Raw genomic sequence first — 24,850 nt, 5'->3', positions numbered from 1 at the left:
TTCCTGTATATCTCTGTTCATCTGCATTATGTATTCTGTTTGTTTCTTATATTGCTCATCTAGGGATTCTATCTTTTTGTTTAGTTTCTCCAATTTTTAAACTGTGTTTTCTTTAGATGTATTCAGAATCTCTTTCATTTCTTTTATCATTTCTTCTTTTACCTGGGAGATTATTTCGAGTTTGAATTTCTTTAAAGCTTCCTGGAGTTGCTTGTTAATTTCAGTAGCTATTGTGTCCGATATTTGAGGTGAATGGCATATATTTTCTCCTATATACATTGCTCCTAGGGTTTCTTGAGATGGGCTGGAGGTTTGAGGTTGTCATTTGGTCTTTTGTTTTGTCATTTTCCTACATTTCTGTGTTTCAAATGTTTTTTGAAAGCTTCCTCAAGGTCTGTTGGAAATCCCCTTCTATGTTCGCAGCTCCTGAGACTCTGGCACCCCGTTACCCCAAGCCACTGGGCCTGTGGAACCAATAGCCCTCTTCTGCCTGTTTAGAACTCTGTAGTTCCAGATAAGCTCGGCTTCAGGGACACGGTGCGCCCCCCTGCTTGTTGGAAGCTCCACAGTTCTCCAAGCACAGCTGGGATGGGGAGGCGGGTGTAGATGCCTCAAACCCACCTCTCCACTTCACTGCACCTGGAAGCCTGGAGGGTCCCAAACAGTCTGGGCTTTGGCCAGTGTGTGCTGAGCACTACCACTGGCCGCGGGGCCTCTGGAACCTGCGATGCTCCCCTGCTTGTTGAGGTATCCACAGTCCTCCAGACACATGGGGAGGTGGATGTAGGTGCCCCAGATCCGCCCAGCCCCTCCTCTGCACACTGATGGTGAGGTCCAGGAATCTCAAATAGGCTGGTCTCTGGGGATAGCCTGTGCCCGCCTACTTGTTGGAAGCTCCACAGTTCTCCAAGCACAGCCGGGATGGGGAGGCGGATGTAGATGCTTCAAACCACTTATCCACTTCACTGCACCCAGAAGCCTGGAGGGTCCCAAACAGTGTGGGCTTTGGGCAGAGTGCGCTGAGCACTTACTACAGGCCGAGGGGCCTCTGGAACCTGCGATGCTCCCCTGCTTGCTGAGATATCCTCAGTCCTCCAGACACACAGGGAGGCGGATATAGGTCCGCCCAGCCCCTCCTGTGTACACGGATGGTGAGGTGCAGGAGTCCCCTGGGGAAATTTCTAAGTGGAAAATTCATGCTCTAGTACAGACCCTGTGTGCTCAGAGAGGGCCTGTTCCCCCTCAGGACCCTTGGCAGTTGCCCCTGTGGTGACTGCCTATCTATCCAGCTTGACCTTGCTGATTTTGCCAGGGTACAAGAGCATTAGCAAGAGCCCCAAAATGCAGAACTTGCAAAGAATGCAAGAAACCAGTGTGCAACTGCACACTGTGGGCAGGATGGACAGCCCAGTGGCCAGCTGTGTTATTTTTATTTTCTGCATGTTTGATGTTCTGACTCTTTGGAAACCCCCACAGCACTTGGGAACCTGAGACAGGAGACTGCTGGAACCCGGGAGCTGGAGGACATGTCTTGAGAGCAGCAACAAGCGAGGAGTGTCCTTTGGAGCTGCCCTTCCACCCAGAAGCACATCCTTCTGCTTCAGTCCTTGGGTCAATTTCACAAGACCACAGCATGCAGGTGAGGGTCAGCGATACTAAAGTGTGTGCACACAGTTATAAGTCACCCAGCACCCCTGATCCACCCAGCAAGAAGTGGAGTAAGCCCCCTCCCATTCAAGCCCTGCCTCCCCACATTCTGTGCCACCCCACTGGCCACACCCAGCCCTCACCTACTGGAGGATTCGGTAATCAATGCTCATAGGATCCGTGGAGTAACAGACTGCTGAGGCTGAGTCAAGGCTCCACCCGAGGTTACTACTGTTGTGCACACAGTGAGGTGGGTTTTCTTTGCTTTGGTGATGGGATTGAGGATTGAACCAAGGACCGCTGCACTGAGCAACATACAAGCCCTTTATTTTATATTTTGAGTTGGGTCTCCCTAAATTGCCCAGGCTGGGCTTAAATTTATGATGCTCCTGCCCCCTTGCCTCTGGAATCATGAGGGTTACACATGTATCACCATGCCCTACTTCACAGAGTGAGGTTCAGTGAAGGTGCTGATGTTTTCCATGTTGCCTTCAGGAGCAAGCTGCAATGGTCAGGTCAGGTTCCACATCACAGGCACGAGTGAGCTGGGGCTGGAGGCCTCTCTCTGGGCACTGAGGTCTCCAGTCCTCACTTTGCTTCCAAGGAAAACCCTGTAGAAGGTCAACTGCAGAGCTTTCAGAAAGCTCACAGGAACAAAGACACCACTGGGCTGGTGGTGTGAGGGAATCTGGAGCTCCACAACGGCTCCAGGCTCTCCATCAAGAGCCGACCTGCAGCTCAGGCTTCTGTCCTGTTGCAGCCAAGTTCTAGCTCCAGCCACACACCAGGCCATAATGCTGGATGGAGCTGCTGTTCTCATGCCCAGTCTGCACGTCAAGGAAAGAACAGGGCCCTGGGCCAATGCCCAGCACAATCTCCAGAGCCTCCAGGACTCCAAGCCTGACAACACCCTGGAGTGGAGAAGACTTCTAACCACAAAGACAGTCACTGATTCCCATACAGTCCATGGATAGGTGGCCTGTAATCCCAACATTTGGGAGGCTAAGGCAAGAGGATCACAAGTTTGAAGCCAGCGTCAGATATATAGCAAGACCCTGTCTCAAAAAGAGAAGGAAAAAGAGAGAGGGGAGGGAGGGAGAGAGAGAGAGAAAGAAAAACACAATCTGGAATATATGTAATTTGGCAAAGGTTCTTTGCAGATGTAGGTATCTTGACAATAGATCATCCTGAATAATCCAAGTGAATCCTAAATCCAAAAACAACTTTTTTTTTGAGATCTTTTTTTGGGGGACCTTGCTTTGTAGTTCAAGCTGAATTTGAACTTGCTATGTAGTTGAGGCCGGCTTCAGTGACCCTCCTGCCTCAGCCTCCCAAGTGCTGAGGTTATAGGCATGTATCACCATGACTGGCTTCAACAAGTGTCCTTATGAGATGGAGACTGAGAATTCTGATACAAAGAGGAGGACATGTGAATTTGGAGGCCAGCCTGGAGAGACACACCCACATTCTGAAGAAAACCTGGAGCTACCAGAGATCAGAGAGGCAATGATTCTGGCACACAGTATGACAAATACCTTGTCCCCTCACACATACAACTTTATTTTGAGACAGGGTCTCACTAAGTGTTCACTTGCCCAGGCTGGACTTGAACTTATCATTTTATTTATTTATTTTGGTGTTTTGAGACAGGGCTTCACTGTGTAGTGCAGACTGGTCTTGAACTCAGTATGTAGTCCTTGCTGGTGTTGAATTTATGGTAACCCTCTTGCCTCAGCCTCCCAAACTACTGGAATTATGAGTATGTGCTACCCAGGCCCAACTCTAGACCTGTGAAAATAAATCTCTTGCTCAGCTATTTCAAAGAAGGAGACATTATGGTACTTACTGTTAATTTTGAGTTTTCTTGTTGTAAAATGCTGTGTTACTTGCATTGTTCTGATCTGATCTGCCTTGTTATGTCCTCTTTTGTCTTAATCTCTTTAAAATAAAATTAGAAAAATAAAATTCATACTATTATAAAAAAGCAAATAAATCTCTGTTGTATTAAGTCATCCAGCTTATGATAGGTAATAACACTGTGTGGCAACATCCCAAGAGACCCAGGCGATGGGAAAGATCAGATTTATTCCATCTACCTGCAGGCTGGCTGACATCGGAGCAGTATCAGCAGATATCTGAAGGGAAATCTGAGTATGCACAGGATGTTTGGATTAGGGTCGGAATTTCAAAGAGTTGGGATGAAGGGTTTGAAGTCAAAACTGCATCAGCACAGGTGTGTATTCAGAAATGGTGCCAAGAGGACTTCAGGGCTGGCCCTAAACTTCTTTTTGGTCCTTCTCATTTGCAGAGGTCAGGCTGTGGTCATTACTGGACAGTCTACTGTTTGTAGTGAGCAGCCTAGGTCTCAGGTCAGGCCTGACTGTCACCAGCCACAGAAAGCTAGAGACTAGTCCAGCACCCCCAGATAGAACAGAGGGGTTGGGGCTTGTCTAGCCACTGACCCTAGCCACTGAGTAAATTCTTGGTGCGGCTAAAAAGATAAGAAATATGAAATAAAAGTGGCCTTTATTTTAAGAATGCGGAGAGAGACTCCATGACCTCTGGGGTCTGGCTTTCTCTCTGCCAGACACATGGTGTGGAGGCATACAAGTAGCTTAGGTTTGGGGTGGAGCCTAAGGGACATTACTGATGCACAACTAGCCCATTGGAATTTATTTCGTGCCACAGGTAAATTGCTTAGGGGTAGGGAAGATGACCTTTCGCCTCCCACCACTACAGCGTCTCATTTAGGGCAAAATCCTTTCACTGAGAACACAGGGGACCCCTTAGTGCCTGGACCATAATCGGGAGAAGCCCGGTGTCCAGGGAAGGGCCTGGCTTCCACCAACAAGACGAAGCCTTGAGCTGAGGGTGTGGGATGAGGACGTGCGGGAGCCCTCGCCAGCTTGCGGCAGCACCAACCACTGCCGTGCGCAGACCCCTAGGGCCCCCGGCTGCGGCGCGGCCACCACGGCCAGGGGCGGAGGGCACAAGGCCAGGGCTGCACTGGGATGGGGCTCAGGGATCGCCAGGAGTCATGAGCAGCAAGAGACCTCCCCTCACGGCCTTCCGTACGGCGCCCAGTTTGGACCCGAAGGAGCCAATGGCTCGAGCGCCCGAACCTGTCAGGACCGTGCGTGCGGGCTGGAAGTGTGCTATAGCACTCCCTCAGACCGTGAGCCTGGATGGAAGGGCGGCTCCCGCTGGAACCCCTAGAAGGCTGAGCTCCAGGTCCACGCAGAATGTCACTTCCGATACGCGAGGCGGAGCCTTCCTCTGGCGCCTTGGCGCTGTGGACTGGGCACCACCGTGAGTGCCAACGAGAGTCGCGCTGGGCCCTGTGGAAAACGTAATTTAACTGCAACAGCTCCCAAGCCGACTGGGAAGCCCGGGAAAACCTCCCGAAGTCCTGACAATTGAGTCAGAGGTGCGCAAGCGTGCATCGAGGTCAAGGAGATGGCCTCGGTACGAGCGCCTGCTGTCCCAGCCTTGCTCCACTAGACGGCGCGCGCCTTTAAATCCAGCACCCTCAGAGTCTAAGGCAGAGCATTGAAAGCTGGATCCTAGCCTGGACAAATTAGGTGTTTAGCAAGGCTCTGTTTCAAAATTTAAAAAAATTTTTAAAAAGAGCTGACTTGTAGCTGAGTTCTCTACAAGTTTAGTTCCCAGTACCATAAAGAAAAGCAACCTTTTATTGTAGGGAAGATGTGTTGAGGGTTCTATGGAACCACATTTACAGCCCTACCTCAAGAATCTTGAAAACTGTAAAAAGGAGAGAGATACAGTAAGGAATTTCAGCAAGAGCAGAAGGCAACTAGCTCCGTAGGTGGGGTGGTTGGAGACCACCTCCTTGCCATCCCGAACTTAGGTCCTCCTCCTCTCACATTCCCAGATTTTTGAATGTGACTTTTTTTTTTCTTTTTGAGACAGGGTCTCACTATGCAGTTCAGGCTGGCCTTGAGTTCACTTTGTAGCCTAGGCTGGTCTCGAACTCACAATGATCCTCCTGCCTCAGCCTCCCCAGTGCTGGGATTACAGGTGTGAGCCACCACGCCCAGCGAGTGTGACTTCTAAACCACCAGATAATGTGCATCCACCAGGGTTATGGAGATACACATCTGTAATCCCAGCTTCCTGGAAGGCTGAGACAGGAGGCTCTTGATTTTCAGGTCACTCTGGGCAACTTTGTGATTTAGTGTGGCTTGTCTCAAAAGTAAAAAATAAAAAATGTTCAGGAGGTAATTCAGTGGTAGAGCATCCCTGATTTCAGTCTCCAGTACTACTGCACACACACACACACACAATGTGTGTTGGTTTCTGCCACATTTGTGGTAACCTGTTATAGCAGCAAACAGGAAACTAATATAGTCCCTAGGAGGGTCCAGGTAGGAGGGAGTGACATTTTTTACCCATGGTCTTTCTTTCTTTTGTGCAGAGGAAGGGCAGGCCTCAGGTTCACAACCTCTCTGCCTTCAACATCACACATTCTTCAATTACAATAGTCCTTTCTGGAAGCTTATGTGATGCTGGCTTTGTTTTGAGTGGTGCTATCAAGTTTCCCTTTCAATAGATGATCTAAGTTAAAAAAAACAAGTGAGTTGATGTAAATTAGTGGATCTGTGCTTGGTGTCATTTTGCAATTTCTGGAGATACTTTGGGTTTTCACAGCTAGGGGATGAGTGAAAGTACCAGCAACCATGAGTCAAGGTCTTGCTGAAACACAAATCTGACACCCACAACTGTAAGAAGAGGCTTATTTTTGTTCACAGTTGACAGAGGTTTCCATTCATAACAGCTGGCTCCAAGGCAGGCCAGCATGGCACAGGAGTGTGGCAGAGGAGGGTTGCTCATAGCTTAGCAGCAGGAAGCAGAGAGTGATCAAGGGAGAAGGGAGATAGACCTTTCCAGGCCATGCCCCCAGTGGCCACAGGCTTCATTTTCCAATATTACACTTAGCGGTCAGTAGACTAATCTAGTGATGCGTATTATACTCTTATGTCCTAATCACCTCCCTCAACCCAGCTATGAGCACAAGGCTTTGGTGCACAGCTAGATATAAACTAGAACAGATGCTGTTAATTGACTTGTAATGCACAAGACAAAAGGGCAGTAGTGGTGCAGTCACAAGACTCTGATGAGAGAAACAGTACCGATGGCACAAGGGAGAGGCAAGGATTGTCCAGGAAGGACTGAACTTGGGCAAGGTAGCTCAGTGCACCAATCTTAGAGCCAGAGAGCAAAGGGCAAGTATTGTATGCTTCTGTTTCTGAGAAATAGCCAAAACAAGCAAAGCAGGAGAGGGAGTATAGCTAATGGGTTCAGTCCCCAGTACTGCTAAATACATAAATAATAAAAGGAAAGGAACTGAAGCAGCAGATTGGGTGGCTCGCAGTGACGGGAAGGCATGGACACTCAGGTGCCCAGGATGCCAAAGCCTGTCCTGTGTCCTCTCCTTTGGGCACCACCTGTAAGCTCACAACTAGGAAGCAGAGCCTGCAGGATACAGGCACCGTCTAACTGGGAAGGGCCCCATCTTCCTGGGCCCAATGGGAGGAGATTGGTTCCAGCCAAATGAACATACAGGGATAAATTCAAGTGTGCATCCAAGGAGGAACTGGGTGAGCTCTGCAAAACCCTGAAACCAGGAAGCATCCTGGAGTCCCTGGTGGCTACAAGCTAAACAGATTGATTCTTAGTGTCATGTTAAATTGTGATGGGCCACAGCCGCCTGTCCCTTTACACGTGGGGAGATGGGAACAGGGGAAGCTAGCTTCAGAAGGAAATGGCAGCATGGACCGGGCCAAATTCCTAGTGTTTGGATCTTCAGGAACCTTCATGCCCAGAGTTGCTGCAGGGCTGCATATGTGTGTGCGTGTGGTCAGTACCAAGATCCTGCAAGCAACTAACCATTGCACTGCACCCCCAGCCTCCTCTATTCTTGGTGCCCCAAGTGAGGGGAGATAATGCCATCCATCATCTCTGCCCAAGTACACTCTCTCTCTCACACCCAGATAATACATGGTACCAATTTACAGCTGCACAAACTAGAAACCTGGGGGGGGGGGGGGCCCACTGTCAGGCTGCCCAGCAAGGGGCCAGCCTTGGGCACCTGTCACTGATGCAGCTCCAGAATTTTCCTTCCTCAAACAAATTGGAGCAAGCTACCCACTGCTGGCAGCCCAGTGAGGACAATACTCAGTGGCTGTGCAGTCATAGAGGCCGCCCAAAGGCTAGGAGGAGACAGCGGCTATCCTAAAGTGAGCACACCCCTTGTTCTCTGGCCTTGTTTCTCTAGTAGAGGTCTGGGGTCCAGGCCAGCCTCTCACAATTGTAAGTCAAGGTTGCTGGATGGGTGGTGTTTCCTCTGAAGAGGGAGGAGACTCAGAAGAAGAATCCTTCCTGGGTCTGGGTCATGCCAGACTCGGGAAAGGATCAACTGAAGCTGATGGGTACTTGGGCAGGGGGCACTGGGACTTGAACTCAAGACCCTGAGCTTGCCAGGCAGCCATTGTACCACTGAGCTCTATCCCTGGCCCATGATGGGCATTTTGTATGTGCAGGCACCTCAGCACAGCACAGCAGACAGTGCAGAGAGGAGAGGCCAGCTCAGGTGGGACAGGTCACACTCTGTCCAGGGACCTGAAGAGCCCCTTTCCCCCTTTGCTGGGTCACCCTGGACAGATTATTTCACCTCATCAGACCCCCATGAGTACATAAATAGGATGTCTACCTTTTAAGTTTGTTCTGAAAGGTAAATGATATGACTCCTAGACATCTATAAATGTCCTCCTGGACTCAGGGAGGGCCCTACCTGTGGGTGACTGGCTAGGAGGTGGCCAGGAAAGGAGGTAGGAGGTATGACATCCTAAATTGTCACCTTTAGCTTGTCATGAAGTCTCTCTAAGAAAGTGACAAGAAAGAAAAGGCCAAAGATGGCAGAGGGTGACTGTAGGCAATTGGTGGGCAACTTGTGACACCCAGCTGAACTGAAGCAGCATGGTGCTGGGTGTGGAGGGCCCCCCTGAGGACTATTGCCAACAACATGAAAAGGAGACCTAGAGAGGAAGAAGTGGTGCTGTTGGTTCTACTGGAGGAGCTTGTCGAGCTTCTTTCCTGATATGAACTTGGCTTCTCATGGTCAGAGGAGCCCAGGACCTTGTTGTCACTGCGAATGGCTGTGGCACACTTTAGGGGAGCTCTGATCCTTACTCTGGACATCACTTCCTGGCTTACCCTCTTGGCACAGATCCTTCATCCCAGTAACACTGACTTCCCAGCTTTCACTGCTGACCTTTGGGCCTTTCCAGTGCAGACCTGTGAAACAGACTTGCATTAAGCACTGTCATGGCTCCCAGGTCTTCATCTGGACTCATGCAGAACAACACTGTGTGGGATCCAGGCCCTCAGCTGGATTCTTTGGGTCTTTAGTGTGTGGACAGACTTCCTGCACTCTTTATTTCATTCTTTGGGTAACTATTCTAAAATAATACTATAAAGTATATGTCCTGTATTAAACTGTTTCCCTTGCAAACCCTGACTACAACAGTGTTTTTTGGGTATTTGGGGTATATTAGTTTCTTGTGGCTGTTATAATACCACCAACTTGATGGCTTAAAATGACAGTTTATTCATGCAGAGAAAGAAGTGTCAAGAGTTGGAGGCCCTAGGGAAGAATCCTTCCTTTCTTCTTCCAGCTTTGGATGGCTCTAAGCATCCATTCCTCAGCTTGGGGCCACAGGTTCCAACCTCTTCCTCTGGGATCACAGAGGCCCTGACCTCCTCCTCCTCCTTTTTTTTTTTTTTTTTTTTTTTTTTTTTTTGTGGTACTGGGCATTGAACCCAAAGCTTTCACACTGAGCTACACTCCCACCCCTTTTTATTTTGAGACTGGGTCTCACCAAATTTTCCTGATGGGATTTAAATTTGTGTTCCTGGTGGGTGTGGTGGTATACACCTGAGCCCAGCACTTGGGAGGGTGAGGCAGGAGAATCATTGTAAATTCAAAGCCAGCCTGAAATACAGAGCAAGACCTTGTCTCAAAAAGATAAAAAAAAAAAATCTTACCTCAGCCTCCCCCAGTGCTAGGATAACATGCATGTGCTGCCACACTTTGCTCTTTCTTCTCTTTTAGAGAACATCTGTCATTGGATTTAAGGTTCAACCTGGTAATCTAGGGTAATCTCATTTTAACATGCTTAATTAAATGATATCTGCAACTATAATCCCAGCACTTAGGAGGCTGAGGCAGGAGAGGCACAGTAAGTTCCAAACTAGTTTGGGTTAGTGAGTTCAAAGTCAATCTAGACTACATAGCAGGAGCCTGTCTCAAAAACAAGTGACAAGAACAGAACAGAACAAAACAAAAAAACTGCAAAGAATCTTCTCCAGTAAGGCCACATTTAGAATCTGGGAATTACATCATGGACATATCCTTTTATGGGATCATTATTCAAACCACTATAGGAGGGCAGTCCATAGGAGCAGACAGTGGCGAGGTTAGAAAACCACAATGCGTTAGCTATGTGTTTAAGACCACATCTGGGACTTAGCAGAGCTAAGCTTGACTCTACCAGCTGGGCACATCCCACTCCACATATTTGTGGATTTTTTTCCCCAAATCTATTTTATTTCATAGGGAAAAAAAGGAAAACAAAATTTCAAAACACATCAATTTGGGAGCAGCAATGGTACATATATTGTGCACTGTCATCCCCAAATCATTCACCCAGAGCACAAGACATGTGCGTTCAATTGTTTAAATAATACCAGCACAAATCTTTCTCTTTAATGATCTCAGAAAATTCAGTAACATAACTATCTTTTCAATATACCTATACATATCCATATGTGTATACATAATGTTTCTGTCAGCATCTCACACTAGTGAGACACACTCCACACATTCCTAACTGGTTGAAAACTAGGCTGATGTTTTGAGGCATCCAAAATGCCAGTGAGGGCCGTGGAAAGCCATCGGAAGGCCACCAGAGCACGTGATGGTAGGAGTAGCTGCAAGGGCAGATGGGGAAGGTGACAGTACCCTGGGTGTCCTAGGACATGAGGAGGCTTGGCTGGGACTGGTCAGCTCAGAGCGGACATAAGGTACTAGGAGAGACCTTACATAGGGCCTCCAGGATCCCCATTACCTGAAGAAAACATCAGCAGCCCTAGACATGGATAAGACCCAGGTCTTGTTCCAACTTCCTGGGGGCCTTGGAAGGCTGGAGACCTCTGGTCAGCCAAGGAGTCTTGAGAATAATCTATGCAATATTCTCCACTTTCTCCTCATCTATGAGCCATGTCCAGGACGCCCTCCTCTGCCCTCTGTCAGCTGGCGGGCCACTCTTGTAAGGTCTATGGAGATGTCCATTATCAAACATGCACCATGGCCAACTCACATGCTATAAACCAGCCTTATCCGAGTAAGTCCTCACTTCCATGCGGAAAGGGGAAGAGGCTGGGGACCTGTACCCTATCCCAACTTGACCCATTTACAGAGCCAGTTCTCGGAACCTCTGGGGTTGGGGAGAAGCCGGTGTCGGGAACAGATCTTCACCTGGAAACCGTGTTCGCCATCTGCTTCCTTTCAGCCTTAGGTGGCCAATGAAGAGGGCCTCCTGCCCATAGCTCCTGGGAGCCAGGTCTGCAGACGCAAGTGCCTGGGATGCGCACCGGAGGGGTCTGCAGAAGGGTCCCAGCCGACTAGCCTTGCCTTTCTCCGGGTCCCCACTCTGAGATGGGTCGGATCCCGCTCCCACCGCAGCGAGCCCAGCCCTCCTCGTCCGGCCTGCGACGCCTGTACAGAAGTGGAGGAGCCCAGGACCAGGGGAAGGCAGTCGTAACCACTAGGCCCCTCTCCTCCAACCAGGCGCGCGCCCGCAAAGCAGCTACGACGGAGGAGAAGAACGAGAAAGTGACGAATAAACTGCTACTGGTAGTCGGCCGCAGCAGTCTAAAAACGGGGCGTGTTTTCTGCCCTTAGTAGACATGACGGAATAGGCTTCTGGGAGAACTCTGCGCTTGCGCAAAGGCCCAAAGGATGGGCAAATGCCTATTACCGAACACCCGTTAGCTTTCCATGAATGCGCACGCGCTAAGGACGCCGACAACCGCGGGGTGGACCCTTCATTTTCATCCTTGGTTGGTTCCAGAAGACGGATGACCTTGCGCGCGCACGTTCTGTCGTCTCTGACCCGGAAGTTTTCACTTTCCTTAAAGGCGTCGGCGCGCCGCTCGCGGCCTCTTCCTGTCTCTGCCAGGGCGGCGCGTGGTCTGCGCGGTGCGACCGAGGCGATCCGGCTGCACCTTTCACGTAAGGTTGCGGAGGGGTGGGGGCTTCGCGGTTCGCCCAGGTCTCCGTGGGAGCTGTGGCCGGCATCAAGGCCAGGCTTTCCAGTATAGGGCCTCACCTCTTTCTCTGGAAAAGGGTGCACAGCAGAGGACGCGAACGGGGGTTTTTCGGCTGCTTGTACTCGGCCGCCTCCACGGCTAACGGCCTGCACGGCTCCGTACGTTAGCTTGAATTCTTTAGCAGTGCACTGGGACGGAAAGTTTCAGTCTTCTGAATTCCCTAACGCACGCGTTGTTCTCCACACGTTTTCTTCTCAATAGCAGCCCCTAGTGTCGAGCCAGGGAGCAAACCTTTGCTTCGGTCACCACAGAATGGGTGCAGGTGCCTAGCAGCAGGGCCATGGTGCGGGTGAAAAAGTCGCGCTCACAGCTTTTTTTTTCTCGCAGGGTCAATTGAGCATGTAACTTTCATGGTTGGGGTTGGTTTCTGGCCGGTGTGATGTCTGGGTGTTTGCATCACTCGCGGCCCGTTATAGTGGATTGCGCGTGTCAGTTGCTGACCAGACAGACGCCCACCAGCTCTTGGGCAGCCGGGGTCTTGGTGAGAAGCGCTGCTTTCTGCTGAGTGCTCTTAAAAGAGCTGGGAGAAACATGCATTCCCACGCACCTTCCTCGTTCACGGAATGGGGTATCCCTAGGAGAGGTGAGCACGGGCTGCCTGGATTCTGACCGTCTCTCCCTTCCCTCGTTCCCTCTAGGATGACCGAGTGGGAGACAGCAGCACCGGCCGTGGCCGAGACCCCTGACATCAAGCTCTTTGGGAAGTGGAGCACTGATGATGTACAGATAAATGACATTTCCCTGCAGGTGAGCAGAAGGTGATGGACTTCCTGCTGAGAGATGTAGGTTTGTCCACAAGAGGAACTTAAGAGTTGCATTTTGCCCACAAAGTCTACAATAGAAGCCATGGCAAGGAAAGGAGAGGTGGTGGCTGGACTTGTACATCCACTTGTCCTCCTCTCCCCACCGCATAAGAACTGAACTTAGGGCCTTCTCTCTTTTCTGTTTTTGTGATGGGATCTCAGAGTAAGTTTCCTAAGTCTCCTAAATTTGGGCTCAAACTTTTGATCCTCCCACCTCAGCCTCAAAGTACGCTGGGATTACAGGTATGTGCCACAACACTTGCCTGCTCTCCGATCTTCATAATGTCCTATCCAGGGGGCACTGCAGTTTTTGTGATGAGATGGTTTCTTCTGGAGGAGTTTGGTATTTAGTATACTGTTCTGTGTCAGGTTTGACTTTACAGTAGGAAAATAATTATCCAGTGTTTGAGGCCCAGATAGTACTAGTCTAGCACATTCAGGGTTCACTGGGAGTAGGATCAGGCATTTTAAAGTAAGAGCCAACATCATTTGTGTTCCATGTGGGTAACAAATCGTCCCACACCTACCAATTGTATAATGTTGGCACCCTTGTAAAAATTTAATCGCCTGCCCATGGATGTATGAGTTTATTTCTGAACCTTGAATTGTATCACATTGACCACTATAACTGTTTATGCCAGTAGCACAGTCTTAATTATTGTAGCTTTATGAAGTTTTGGAATTGGTGTGAGTGCTTCTACTTTGGGGTGGTATTGAACGCAGGTTTTTTCTTCCTGCCTGAACTTCATGATTTTTGTGGACTATAGGAACTATTGCTTTTGTTGCCTCTCCCTTTATTAAATGTATTTTGCATTTTTATAAGTAGAAACTGAATTGTTTCATATTTACTTCCTTGTTTCATTTATTTATTTGTTTGTTTAAAAACAGGTTCTCACTATGCTGTAGTTCAGATTGGCCTTGAACACACTAGTTCACGCTGACCTCAACCTGCTGGGATCTTCCTGCTTCAGCCTCCCAAATTCTGAGATTATAGGCACATCCCACCACGCCTCGATTTTTTTTTTTTTTTTAATGAAAATATTTGTTGCCTCCAAAGACCTTATAGGACTAATGAACTATGCCTAAAAGATAATTCAGGCCTAATACCCCTGCAACGCACAAAAAAAATCCTACAAGAATTTTTATTAGAAATTCTATTAAACTTCTAAGCACAGTGGTACATACCTATAATCCCAACACTCCAGAGGCTATTTTTCATTCTGAATGTCTAATACTTTTCTTTGTGGGTTTGTTTAGAGAGGTCTGCAGACTTTTTGGGGGGTGGGGTCGTGGTGTTGGGGATGCTATGTGATATTCTACCAGTCATTCCCAGACTTCATTAATAGACTAGATAGATAAATGTTGCTAGTATCACAGGTCACAGTGGGGGTCTCAATTATTTATAGATCAGTTTTGTCTCCTCTTTTGTATAACCTTTTAAAAATGTAAGAATTACTTTTGTTATCCTTGCTCTGCTGTCAAGCCTCAGATATGAAGGGCAATGTGGCACTGGAGTATTCAGTGTGAGCAGCTGTGCGGGGCTGCAGTGTGGGCCAGACCTTCGTGGGGCATTGGTGCCTTTGTTTCTCTCCAGGGTAGATGTTAGGCAGCTTTTCCTGTCATTTCCTATTAATTTGAAGAATCCCTTCATCTGTCTGTCTCACTGGGGCTTGAACCCAGCGTCTTACCCATTAAGTTATTTATCTCTTTACTTTGAGACAGAGTTTCCCTACAATGCCTGGGCTAGTCTGGAACCTTATGATCCACTTAGTTCAGCCTCCCACATTGCTAGTATGTACCCATTGCCATACTGGTTTTTTGGTGTTTGGTGGGTTTTTGTTGTTGTTTGGTTGTTTTTTGTTTTTGTTTTGTTTGTTTGACAGGTTTGCTAGCCCAGGCTGGGCTTCATCTTGCAGTTTTCCTGCCCCAGCCTCCCAGAAAGCACCTGCCACCATGCTCACCTTGTATACATTCTCACATGCAAGTGATACAGTGGCCTCAGCACTCTGGGAAGATCAGTGGCATTCTCCTCGGTGTACACAAAGTCTCTTTGATTCCATCTTCCTTTTTATATCTTTTGAGATTTTTCTAGATACTTTCTTTTAAAATAGTGGTTCTTGGGGGAGGGGTTCCCCTCTATAAAAGACATTGTACAACATGTAGAAACATGTTATCAAAATTGAGGTTGACACTCCTGTAATCTTAGTATTTTAGGAGGCTGAAGCAGAAGGATCATAAGTTCTGGGAAATTAGTGAGACAGACCCAGTCTCAAAAAATTGATGTTTTGTTTTATTCGTTTGTTTTTTCCTTGTCTTTTTGAGACAAGATCTTGCTATGCAGTTCAGGCTGCGCTTGAGCTTACTTTGTAACCCTGGTTTAGAATTTAAAACCAGTTCTCCTGCTTCAGCCTCCCAAGTGCTGGGATTACAGGCATGTGCCACCACACCCAGCTCAAAAAATTTAAAAGGACCAGGCATGGTGATGCATGCCTGTAATTCCAGCATTTGGGAGACTGAGACAGGAAGGTTGCTTCAGTGTTCAGGACCAGCCTGAATTAGAAGGCCATGGCTCAAAAATTAAAAAAAATTTTAAGGGGCTGGTGATAACAGCTCAGTGGGAATGGGTCTCAGTAGTCCCAAGTACTGCAGAAACAAAAATTGAGAAGGATGTTACTAAGCATTATACAGTAGATACTGCAGTCTGTTCCCTAACATTCAGAGTATATGTTGGGAAACAGTGTTGTGAAATTGCCTTGATTGCTGCCTCTACCAACAGTGTGTTCCCCTTAGTGATTTGGCAAGTGGGGCTCACACCTGTAATCCCCTAGCACAGAGGGTTTGTGGGTAGCTGGGGCCTGGCAGACCTCTTGACTGTATGCACCCCGTCCCAGGATTACATTGCAGTGAAAGAGAAGTACGCCAAGTACTTGCCCCATAGCGCAGGGCGCTATGCTGCCAAGCGGTTCCGCAAAGCACAGTGCCCCATCGTGGAGCGGCTCACCAACTCCATGATGATGCACGGCCGCAACAATGGCAAGAAGCTCATGACTGTGCGCATCGTCAAGCATGCCTTCGAGATCATCCACCTCCTCACAGGCGAGGTAGCGCTCTGGGGCCAAGGTGCTGGGTGGCAACACATGCCAAGCTTTTAGTAGGCACCCCAGTGTCATCTGCTCACGGCCCCTTCTCTGCCAGAACCCTCTGCAGGTCCTGGTGAACGCCATCATCAACAGTGGCCCTCGGGAGGACTCTACACGCATTGGGAGAGCTGGGACAGTGAGGCGGCAGGCAGTGGATGTGTCCCCACTGCGCCGGGTGAATCAGGTGGGTCTGGGGCCTGTGTGGGTGGCAGGGCAAGAATAGCCACCAGAGTTGGGTGGAGTCCTGCATGAGCAAGTCCACCGGTTCACTCCTGTCACGCCTCACTCCAGGAAGGCTTCCTGGATTCCCAGCCTGTGCCATCCCAAAACCTACCCCCTCCCCTAAAGCTGAGTTTTATCCTATTCATAGCATGTAAGGGGTATTGGTGAGAGCATTCTTTTTTTGTTTTCTGGGACTGTCTACTACTTGAGCAACACTTTTAAGTATTAGAGTAAGACCAGAGCTTTCCAGTTTTGGTAGTGCACTAGATAGAGGCAGAGGGACCTATCTTGCAGGGTATTACCTTCCTCCTGTCTTTTCTTGGGGCGGGTGACATGTTGAGCCACTTTTTTGAGGTTGGGCCATGTGCTGAGCTTCCCTGCACTCTGTAGGCCATCTGGCTGCTGTGTACCGGTGCCCGGGAGGCTGCCTTCCGGAACATCAAGACCATTGCAGAGTGCCTGGCAGACGAGCTCATCAATGCTGCCAAGGTGGGTGGGGTATGTTTTGAGGTGGGCATGGGAAGGGGTCACTCGGCACCTCAAACTAACATCTGTCTCTTTGCAGGGCTCCTCCAATTCCTATGCCATCAAGAAGAAGGATGAGCTAGAGCGTGTGGCCAAGTCCAACCGCTGAGTTTCCAGCTGCTGCCCAATAAACTGTGCCCATGGGGCAGTCCTGCCTGTATTTGCTGTGTTGTCTGGGTGGGGGCCAGAAGCTTTGGCGATACTCACATTGTACACCATTGCAGTCAGGGCCAGGGATGGTCACAGGTACAGCAAGCACTGGGAACACAGGGTGGGGCTGCCTGTACCTTTGCAGGCCCTGGTGTTGACATGAGCTGTGGGGGACTTTGGGATGCTCTGAAGGCTATTCCTTGGAACCACCTGTAGGTGAGGAAATCAGGCCTGGTGTCTACTGGCTTCACTCTTTAAGCACCAGCAGGGACACTGCACAGGGGCCTGAGATTTCACCATCGTGCTGTCGCCACCACTGCCCTCCGAATCAGGCTGCTACTCACCTGGGGCGGGGAGGGTGGTCTGACAGGTTCTGCAGGAGCCCCGAGGGGGTGGTGCCAGCCAGGCCCCAGCCTCGGGGAGGGACACAGATACCTGGCCTCTAAAGTCAGTAGCCAGGTCAGAACAGAACCTGCTGCAGAAGAGACATCCCCAGGTATGGGCTAAGTCGGGTCGGGGCTGTGTGGGTCAGTGGGTCTCGGTCTTCCATCTCTGCTGGGTGCATATCCTATCGTTAGGGGCACTTTGGAGAGTATCTGTCCTCTCCGTGGGCCTTCCATTCCTGCTTCTGGGCTATCTGACATTCATTCCCACTGAAGCAGTTCTTCAGCAGGTCTCCGTGCTTCTCCCTATGCCCTGCCCTCGGCCACCATGGCTCCGTCGCCCGCGCATCCCTCAAGGGGGTGCAGAGGATGAGGACGCAGAGGAGGAGCACGACGGCAGCCCTGGGGCTGGCCCCATGCTGTCCCCCACCGAGTGCCTCATCTGCGTGTCACCCTTCGATGGTGCCTTCAAGCTGCCCAAACGCCTGGACTGCGGCCACATCTTCTGCCTCGAGTGCCTAGCTCGCCTGTCGCTGGCCACAGCGGGCGGCGGCGATGGAGTGTCCTGTCCGGTGTGTCGCGCGTTCACCCGCTTTGCGCCGCGTCGCGGCCTCCCTGCGCTGCCCACACCCACCGTGCTGCTGCCCGGGGAGGTGCGTGCTTCCACGCCGCGTGGAGGCTCCGTGCGTTTCGACCGGCGCCGCGGCCTGCTGTACGTGCGCGCACCCGTGCCCTCCGGGTCACGAAAAGGCCGTGCACTACCGGCACCCCAGCCTCCGCTGCGCCTGGGCCGCCCGCTGTCGCGCCGCCTGTCGTTCCGCAGCCCGGCCTGGGCGCTCAATGCGGCTGTGGCTCTCGCCGCGCTGGTGGCCGCAGGACTCGTGGTCTCGGCTGTCTACATCTTCTTCCTCATCCCGCGCACTGGGAGCCCCTCGCACCCACAGCTCATGGCGCTGCCCACGGCGACCTGGACCCCAGCCCAGACAACGAGGACCACAAAAGGGACCTCAGAGGACACCTGGGGAGCTGAGCTTGGGACTTGGGGAACAGAGCTTGGGATGCCGGGAGCAGAGCCAGGGGAATGGGGAGCTGAGTCCAGTCCTGGCTGGACCCCTAGAGCACGTGGTGGTGGGAGGGCCAGGGGAACTTGATAGTGGTCCTGGCCTCCAGTCTGTGGCCTTGGGTCATCCTAGTGCCCCTGTTTCCTCAAGGAGGGTTTGCTGGAAGGGTATCCCCAGGACTGTCCCCAGGAGCCATGAAACACACTGGAGAAATGGCATCATTCCTGGGGGCTTCTTGGGAACACGGTCCGGTGGGCCCACCTGCAGCATCCCTTGGACTGTAGTTACTATGGCCATGAAGCCAAGGTTGCCCAGCCTGCCTTTGGAAGTGTGCTGACTGCTGTGGTACCCATGGTCATCCCAGAGCCCTGGGAAGCATCGACCCGTGTATCCAAATGTCCTGGGGCTGCTGCTCCCTGGCACCACAGTCAGTCTGTGGGCTTCCATGTGCACTACTTGCAGTCTGGGTCTAAGTACACAAGCTATCACCTGCACACTTGCCTGGAAATCAGGCTTCCAGGGGCAAGGGTGACCTAGTGGGGGTTTGGGTGAACCCAGGGACTCCCAAACTGCTTTAGGAACCTCCACTTCCCCTGATGCACCTTGGCTTCCAGTAGTCAAGTTTCCTGACTAACTGGAGAGATCCTGGCCTGTCTTCCACATGGCCAGAACCATCTTCCCCAGTGACTGCCTTTTCTCCTGCAGGGCCCCAGCAGCCCTGCCTATCCTACCACTTGTTTCAGCCTCCCCAGTGCAGAGCAGCCAGCAGAGAAGAGGGCTGTGTCTCCTGTCATCTCCCATAAGCCTTCCTGGCATTTTCCAGAAACTTAGACTTCTATGAAGCTGCAATCTAATCTGTTTACATGTGTTGTGTTTCCCTGCCATGGTATGCAGTGGGTGCTCAGTGGGTTACTGACAGGGCGTGACAGCATCTCGGGTGGCTGATGAGAAGCTTGGGAATGCCTGGGCCCCAGCATGTCCACAGACCTATTTATGTTGTAAGCTGTTGCTTCCCAGTGTCAGCCAGAGGAACATCAGGAGTCCCAGGACATGTCTTTTCTGGACCAGGTCCTGGCCACACCTGTTGCCAGCAGCACTTACTGGGTCACTGGGAAGCCATAGCCCAGCCTCACTATAGGGGAACTTGGTCTACAAGTGATAGCCTGGTAGGTTTCTCTGGTTACTGTAAAAAATTACCAACTCAAAGTCTAGGAATGACACACATTTATCATCTTACATATCTTCTGTCCTACAGTACTGGGGATTGAACCCTCGGCCTTTGCGTGGAGCTACAACCCCGGCCCTATTTTATTTTTTGAGACAAGTTATTGCTAAGACCTAAATTTCCCTGGCAGTGTTTAACTTAGGGATTTAGTAAGCTACCACCTGCAGCTACCACTTGGCCTCACTGTGTCCATTTGTCATTGTGGGAGCCATGCCACCTGCCGAAATGCCAGCTTTTAGATGTGGTTGAGGTTACAGATCCAAGGTTCCCTTCTTCAGGCAGCTTTTTTGGACCACTCTCAGAGAGTGCATCCTCCCTCGCTGCCCCCCAGGGGCTACTGTGGCTTCTGCAACCTCCCAATGGGACCCCATGACCTCGTTCTCTCCTTCCTAAAAAGAAGCCAAGCACATGAGTGTCTGCAGAGTACTACCTCAGTGCCTCCCTCGCAAGGGCTGCGGGAAATCGGCAGCACAGGATCATGGGGTTCCCCTTCCATCCTCTCCTGGGCTTCACATTTGGTTGCATCCTCCCTCGTCCACTCCACATCCAGTGCACTCCCTCACAGTGGTACCCGGATCTTGACACCGGGCCGCAGGCTGGACGCTCTTCCTAGGTGGAGGGGGTGGCCTCGGTATCTGGCTCTGGCGCCTGGGCCTATATGGGCGGGGATTGGTTCTCCTTTCTGAACGTGGGCAACAATAAACCCGCTGCTTTCTCAGAAGTCATTTATCTACAAGTATTTACGGAGTGCCTTCTGTGTACTGGGTGCGCGGGGGGCGGGGAAACCACAACCAGGATGAGGGCTCCATTCCACGGGACCCCACCAGCCTTTCCTTTGGAGGGCCCTGGCCTTTAGGAACACCCTCCTGTGGCAGGCTGAGGCCAGCAGAGGAGCAGCTGGGCCCAAGGAGCAGCAATGTGCAGACTGACTATGCCATAGGCTGACCAGCAGGACAGGAGGTGGGTTCAATTTTGCGTCCAGGGAGCTTTCGAAATTACGCTGCGCATCCCGCAGCCTCACTTTGCGATCCTCTGCCTTTGTTCTCGGGTACCTCCTGGACTGCAGGTCTTTCGTTGGGTTTGGACCACCAGGGGGGCACACTCAGAGAGCCAAGGTTTTTTTTGTTTTGTTTTGTTTTGTTTTGTTTTTGTCTTTTTCCTTTTTATCAGTACCAGGGATCGAACTCACGACTGCCTGCTTGCAAGGCGGGCGCTTATGCCGCTGAGCTAAATCCCCAGCCCCTAGTGATTTTTTTTTTTTTTTTCGAGCCAAGGGTTTTTGAGCCAATCAGAAACTGGGAAGGTGAACGGTTGTTGCTAACTGGTCCAGTTTTTTGAAACGCACAAATTCGTGCTGGCCAGGTAGGAAGAGCAGGGAAGACTGCTGTGAATGAGTGGCCAATCAGAACCGCGAAATGGGAGTTTCTATTCAGACGCGATTTGCTTTCCTACAGCCAAGGGCCCAGCTGAGCACGCGGAGGATGGCGTTGTTCTGACAACAGCAGGCTCCGCTGTCTGGACAGCGGCCTCAATGCACCGCGTGCTACCAGCAGAAATAAAGTGTGGGGGCGGGACTCCCAGAGGCGGAAAAGCGCGGCTATTCAGTGAGCAGAAATGATCCAGAGCAAAGAATCCAGAAACAGCTGCGGCTGGCACCTGAGAGAGGGGCGGTACCATCGCAAGTCCGCGCTGCTGCTGTGCCATAGTTATGACAATCTGAAAACTGGGTTTGGTGGCTCTCGCCTGTAATCCCAGCAGTGGGAGGCTGAGGCAGGAGGGCTCCTTGAGTTCGAGGCCAGCCTGGGGTACATAATGAATTCAAGGCCAGCCTGAACTACATAGTGAAATCCTGTCTCAAAAATAAATAAAAATAAACAGATTATAAACTATGATTTAATGGTTTTTGTGCTGCGATTTAATCTAGGGGTTACACTGAGCCCAACTCTTCCTTATTTATTCATTGACAAGAGTCTTGCCTAAGTAGCTAAGTTGCTCAGGGTGGCCTCAAACTTGAAATCTTGAGACTTCACCCTCCCTAATAGCTAGAATTATACGTTTAGGGCCAATACACTTGTAAGTGGCTATGATTATATTTTAATTCTATCAGACTTCAGTACAGGTACATCTATGGATAAGAGTGAGGACCCCCGTGGGCTGAGGGCCTTCACCAAATTGATTGTGGTTTGCTCCCAGGGGTCAACTGGGATCTGCCTCCCCTTTCTGGGAGGACCCTTCCTTTTTTTTGCCCCTGATTAAAAGAGTATTTATTGTACCATTTTCTGTTTTATAGTACTGTGTACTCTAAAGCCAACTATATTCATACATTATGTGCCAGAAATTCCACTTAAACACATATACAGTATTTACCAGAGGCATTAACAGAATGTCCATAGTCACACTATCTTTAATATGTTAAACCTAATTACTATGTATTCAAATACCTATCAACAATACCATGGTTTTACAAGTTGTGGTAAATTTACAAATGGAATACCATACAATGCTGACACCATCTGATTGTTATCTGAACACAGCACCAGAAATCAAGTTCATTAATAAAGTCCTGAAATACGTTACAAATGGATCACTTTTATACAAGTAAATAAATCAGCAAAAGTATTCTATGAAGTGCTGCAGGATTTTATGTACCAATAGAATGTGATGTCTTTTTTCCAAGAACAGCTTTATTCAGACTGGCACTGACTCGGGATCCATATCCAAAAGCTGAGTGTCAACTGTGGAGTAGTTGTATTCTTTTATACAATTTTTGTGTCTTTGTCTCTCTTATACGGGCCCACACTAACATTTTACAGTCTGGTCCAGTAGATAGTAACCTTCTGCAGTGTGGTTGGGCATGATTTATGCCACAAATACAGCAGAACCATACATGCAAGTTTGGCGCGGTTTTGCACACCTGTGATCCAGCTCTTAGGAGGCTGAGGCAGAAAGGGTGTTGAAAATTTGAAACGAGCCTGGGCTACGAAGTGAGCTCAAGACCAGCCTGATCTGCATAGTGAGACCCTGTCTCAAAAAGACAGAAAAAAAATTTAAGAGAACTACACTTGTATATGCAAAGGCTGATACAGCTACATTGTTAAAAAGTTCCTGTCCCACAAGTCTGAGGGGCCCTATCAGATTTCCCACTTTGATGCTCACATCTAATACTATTTTGGGTCAAAGAGCACTGTTATGGATTAAAAACTGTTGGTCCGCTTAACACCAGCTGAATTAAATCAGCATGGTGCTGAGGGTAGATGGCCCACCTGAGGAAAATTGCCAGCATGAAAGGAGACATGAAGAGGACAATTGTGGCGTAGAGTTCTACTAAATGTTTCTTGGAACCGTTAGTTTTCCTGGAAGAACTTGTCGTGCTGGCTTTCCTGATAGGATTCGGCCATTATCATTGGAGGAGCTTGGGGTCCTTGTGCTGAGAGTGGTTATGGTTCACTTTGGGAGAGCTCTGCTCCTTACATTGAGCCTCGATTCCTGGCTCTAGAGGGGAAGATGTGTACTGTTAATCTCCAAGAGAAGCTTGTTATGCTGGCTTCCTGGCATGTTCTCATCATGAGAGGAGCTCAAGATCTCATTGTCCCTGAGGATGGCTGTGGTACTTTTCAGGACAGCCATGGTTCTTGAGAGTGACTTCTCAGCTACAGTGTAGAACCCTCAACCTACCAGCCCAGCTCCTTCATCCCACTGGCATAGACTTTCTAGCTTCCACTGCTGACCTTTGGGCTTTCCCAGTAGACCAATAAAACAGACTGGCGCGAGTCATTCTTGTGGGCTGTAGACCTCCAGTTGGACTCCTGGAAGGCATTGACATGGGCTTTAGCTGGACTCATGCAGGACATTACTGTGGGATCCAGGCCCTCAGCTGGAATTTCTAAATCTTTAGTGTTATGGACAGATTTCCTGCACTTTCTTGTATTTAATTCTGGGTGACCATCATAAAGTAATATAAATTGTGTCCTGTATATAACTGTTTTCCTTGCAACCTTTGACTACAAAAAAGATCATCCTAGCTTAGAGGTTTGTATTTCCATAATGTCACAGTGTGTGCCATCATTTTTCTTTCAACCATTGTTTCAGTGTAGACATTGTCAATGCATCATCAAGGGAATCAGACAGGACAAGATCAAACAGGTTCCCAAAATCAGGAGTTTAGTATCTTTGAGGGTTTTGAATTCCCTAAGAGTTGAAAACCATTCCTCAAACAGTTCCCTGGGTCCCTTATGTTTTCCTCATCATCTCTTTCTAAGCAGCAGTTCCTCAGATTAAATTTCTCACAAGTCACTCAGAAGCACATAGCAAAACTCTGGAGAGAAAGACAGACAAGACAGAAAGAGACCTTGACAGAAAAATGTTTTGTTTCACTGAGACAATCTTGCTATGTAGCCCAAACTGGCCTCAAATTTGCAATGATCATCCTGCCTCAATCTCCTGAGTTCTGGGATTACAGACGGGTACTACATGTCTGCCACAATGCCTTTTGTGACCTGTATCATCTTTCTGCTCTGGTACCTGGAACCCTGTATATTATAGGAGTATTTGAGATTATAACTCTAGGTGATATATACTGGGACCATCTAAAGGTACAGCCAATAGCAGGGTTTTATTTTCTTCAGCTGAGCAGCCCCTTGGGCCTGCCGCCTCATGACAAGGTGCAAGGCTTCTGGACCAGGCTGAATCCCCAGGGAATAACCCTGTCAACATTTCTGTGAATGTTAGGGAGGCAAGGGAGAAGCCTACAGTGGCAGCAAGTGGGGAGAGTATTATAGCTGAAGGAGAGAAAGGGTGGAGAAATGATAGAGGCTGCATCCTTACCTTATCTCCAGGGTCTCAAATGTGGATGGTGGAAGGAGGAATGAATCCTTGGGGAGCAGCAGAGGCTGGTCCCATTACAATAGCTGGCTCCTAGCTGGGTGTGATGGTGCACACCTCTAATCCTAGCACTCTGGAAGGCTGAAGCAGGAGAACCATAGGTTTAGGTCTAGCCTGGGCAACTCAGCAAGACACATCTCACCAAAAAACACAAAACAAAACAAGGCTGAGGCAGGATGAGTGCCATGAGTTTGAGGCCAACCTGGGCTATAGGGTGAGTGTAAGGCCAGCCTGGACTGAACAGTGAGACTCTACTTCAAAAACAAACAAACAAACAAATAAAAAGCCCCAACCCAATCCAAAACAAAATAGATCAAGCAAAGGAAAAAACAAACAGGACTCTTCTCTTATAGGACTCAGCTCTCTTTCCTAGGAATCTTGTCCCCATGAATTGTGGTGGAAT

The 24,850-nt window shown here is 49.6% G+C and overlaps 3 protein-coding genes and 1 long non-coding RNA gene across 9 annotated transcripts in view; 3 read left to right on the top strand and 1 right to left on the bottom strand.

Annotated features, from left to right (window-relative positions):
- Positions 1-3,640, top strand: part of Znf8 (zinc finger protein 8) — a 55,887-nt gene extending 52,247 nt beyond the window's left edge. Inside the window, exon 5 of the mRNA XM_063252550.1 lies at positions 1,477-3,640. The gene's annotated coding sequence lies outside the window, so the exon portion shown is untranslated. The remainder of the gene's footprint in view (positions 1-1,476) is intronic.
- Positions 1-16,907, top strand: part of Rps5 (ribosomal protein S5) — an 82,556-nt gene extending 65,649 nt beyond the window's left edge. The window contains exons 1-6 of one of the 4 annotated variants that reach the window (XM_003467193.5): positions 11,828-11,959; positions 12,696-12,804; positions 15,752-15,961; positions 16,056-16,184; positions 16,613-16,711; positions 16,788-16,907. In XM_003467193.5, coding sequence (XP_003467241.1) covers positions 12,697-12,804; positions 15,752-15,961; positions 16,056-16,184; positions 16,613-16,711; positions 16,788-16,856 — 615 coding nt within the window. In that variant the 5' untranslated portion in view covers positions 11,828-11,959; position 12,696 and the 3' untranslated portion in view covers positions 16,857-16,907. Of the gene's footprint in view, positions 1-11,827; positions 11,965-12,398; positions 12,539-12,695; positions 12,805-15,751; positions 15,962-16,055; positions 16,185-16,612; positions 16,712-16,787 lie in introns of those variants that run through there. The other 3 variants (XM_063252561.1, XM_063252560.1, XM_063252562.1) reach the window with 3 other exon arrangements.
- Positions 1,949-11,676, bottom strand: LOC134476836 (uncharacterized). Of its 3 annotated transcripts, none has more exons than XR_010048599.1 (3): positions 11,204-11,676; positions 3,494-4,985; positions 1,949-2,272 (listed from the first exon to the last, which is right to left on the bottom strand). It is a non-coding gene; the product is annotated as an uncharacterized LOC134476836 (long non-coding RNA). The 3 variants fall into 3 exon arrangements; XR_010048600.1 differs by having other exon boundaries at positions 1,949-2,258; XR_010048598.1 differs by having other exon boundaries at positions 1,949-3,585; positions 4,770-4,985.
- A 138-nt stretch (positions 16,908-17,045) lies between the features above and the next one.
- Positions 17,046-20,282, top strand: Rnf225 (ring finger protein 225). The gene has a single exon (XM_063252559.1). It carries the CDS (start codon positions 17,589-17,591, stop codon positions 18,429-18,431), a length of 843 nt encoding a protein of 280 aa, XP_063108629.1. The 5' UTR covers positions 17,046-17,588; the 3' UTR covers positions 18,432-20,282.
- The last annotated feature ends 4,568 nt before the right edge of the window (positions 20,283-24,850 follow it).

This window comes from Cavia porcellus, unplaced genomic scaffold (assembly GCF_034190915.1).
Source record: "Cavia porcellus strain 051 isolate PalLab524CR breed Dunkin Hartley unplaced genomic scaffold, mCavPor4.1 scaffold_7, whole genome shotgun sequence".
Lineage (NCBI taxonomy): Eukaryota > Metazoa > Chordata > Mammalia > Rodentia > Caviidae > Cavia > Cavia porcellus.
Note: the sequence above shows the minus strand (reverse complement) of the source record. Positions and strands in the feature narration are given on the sequence as shown.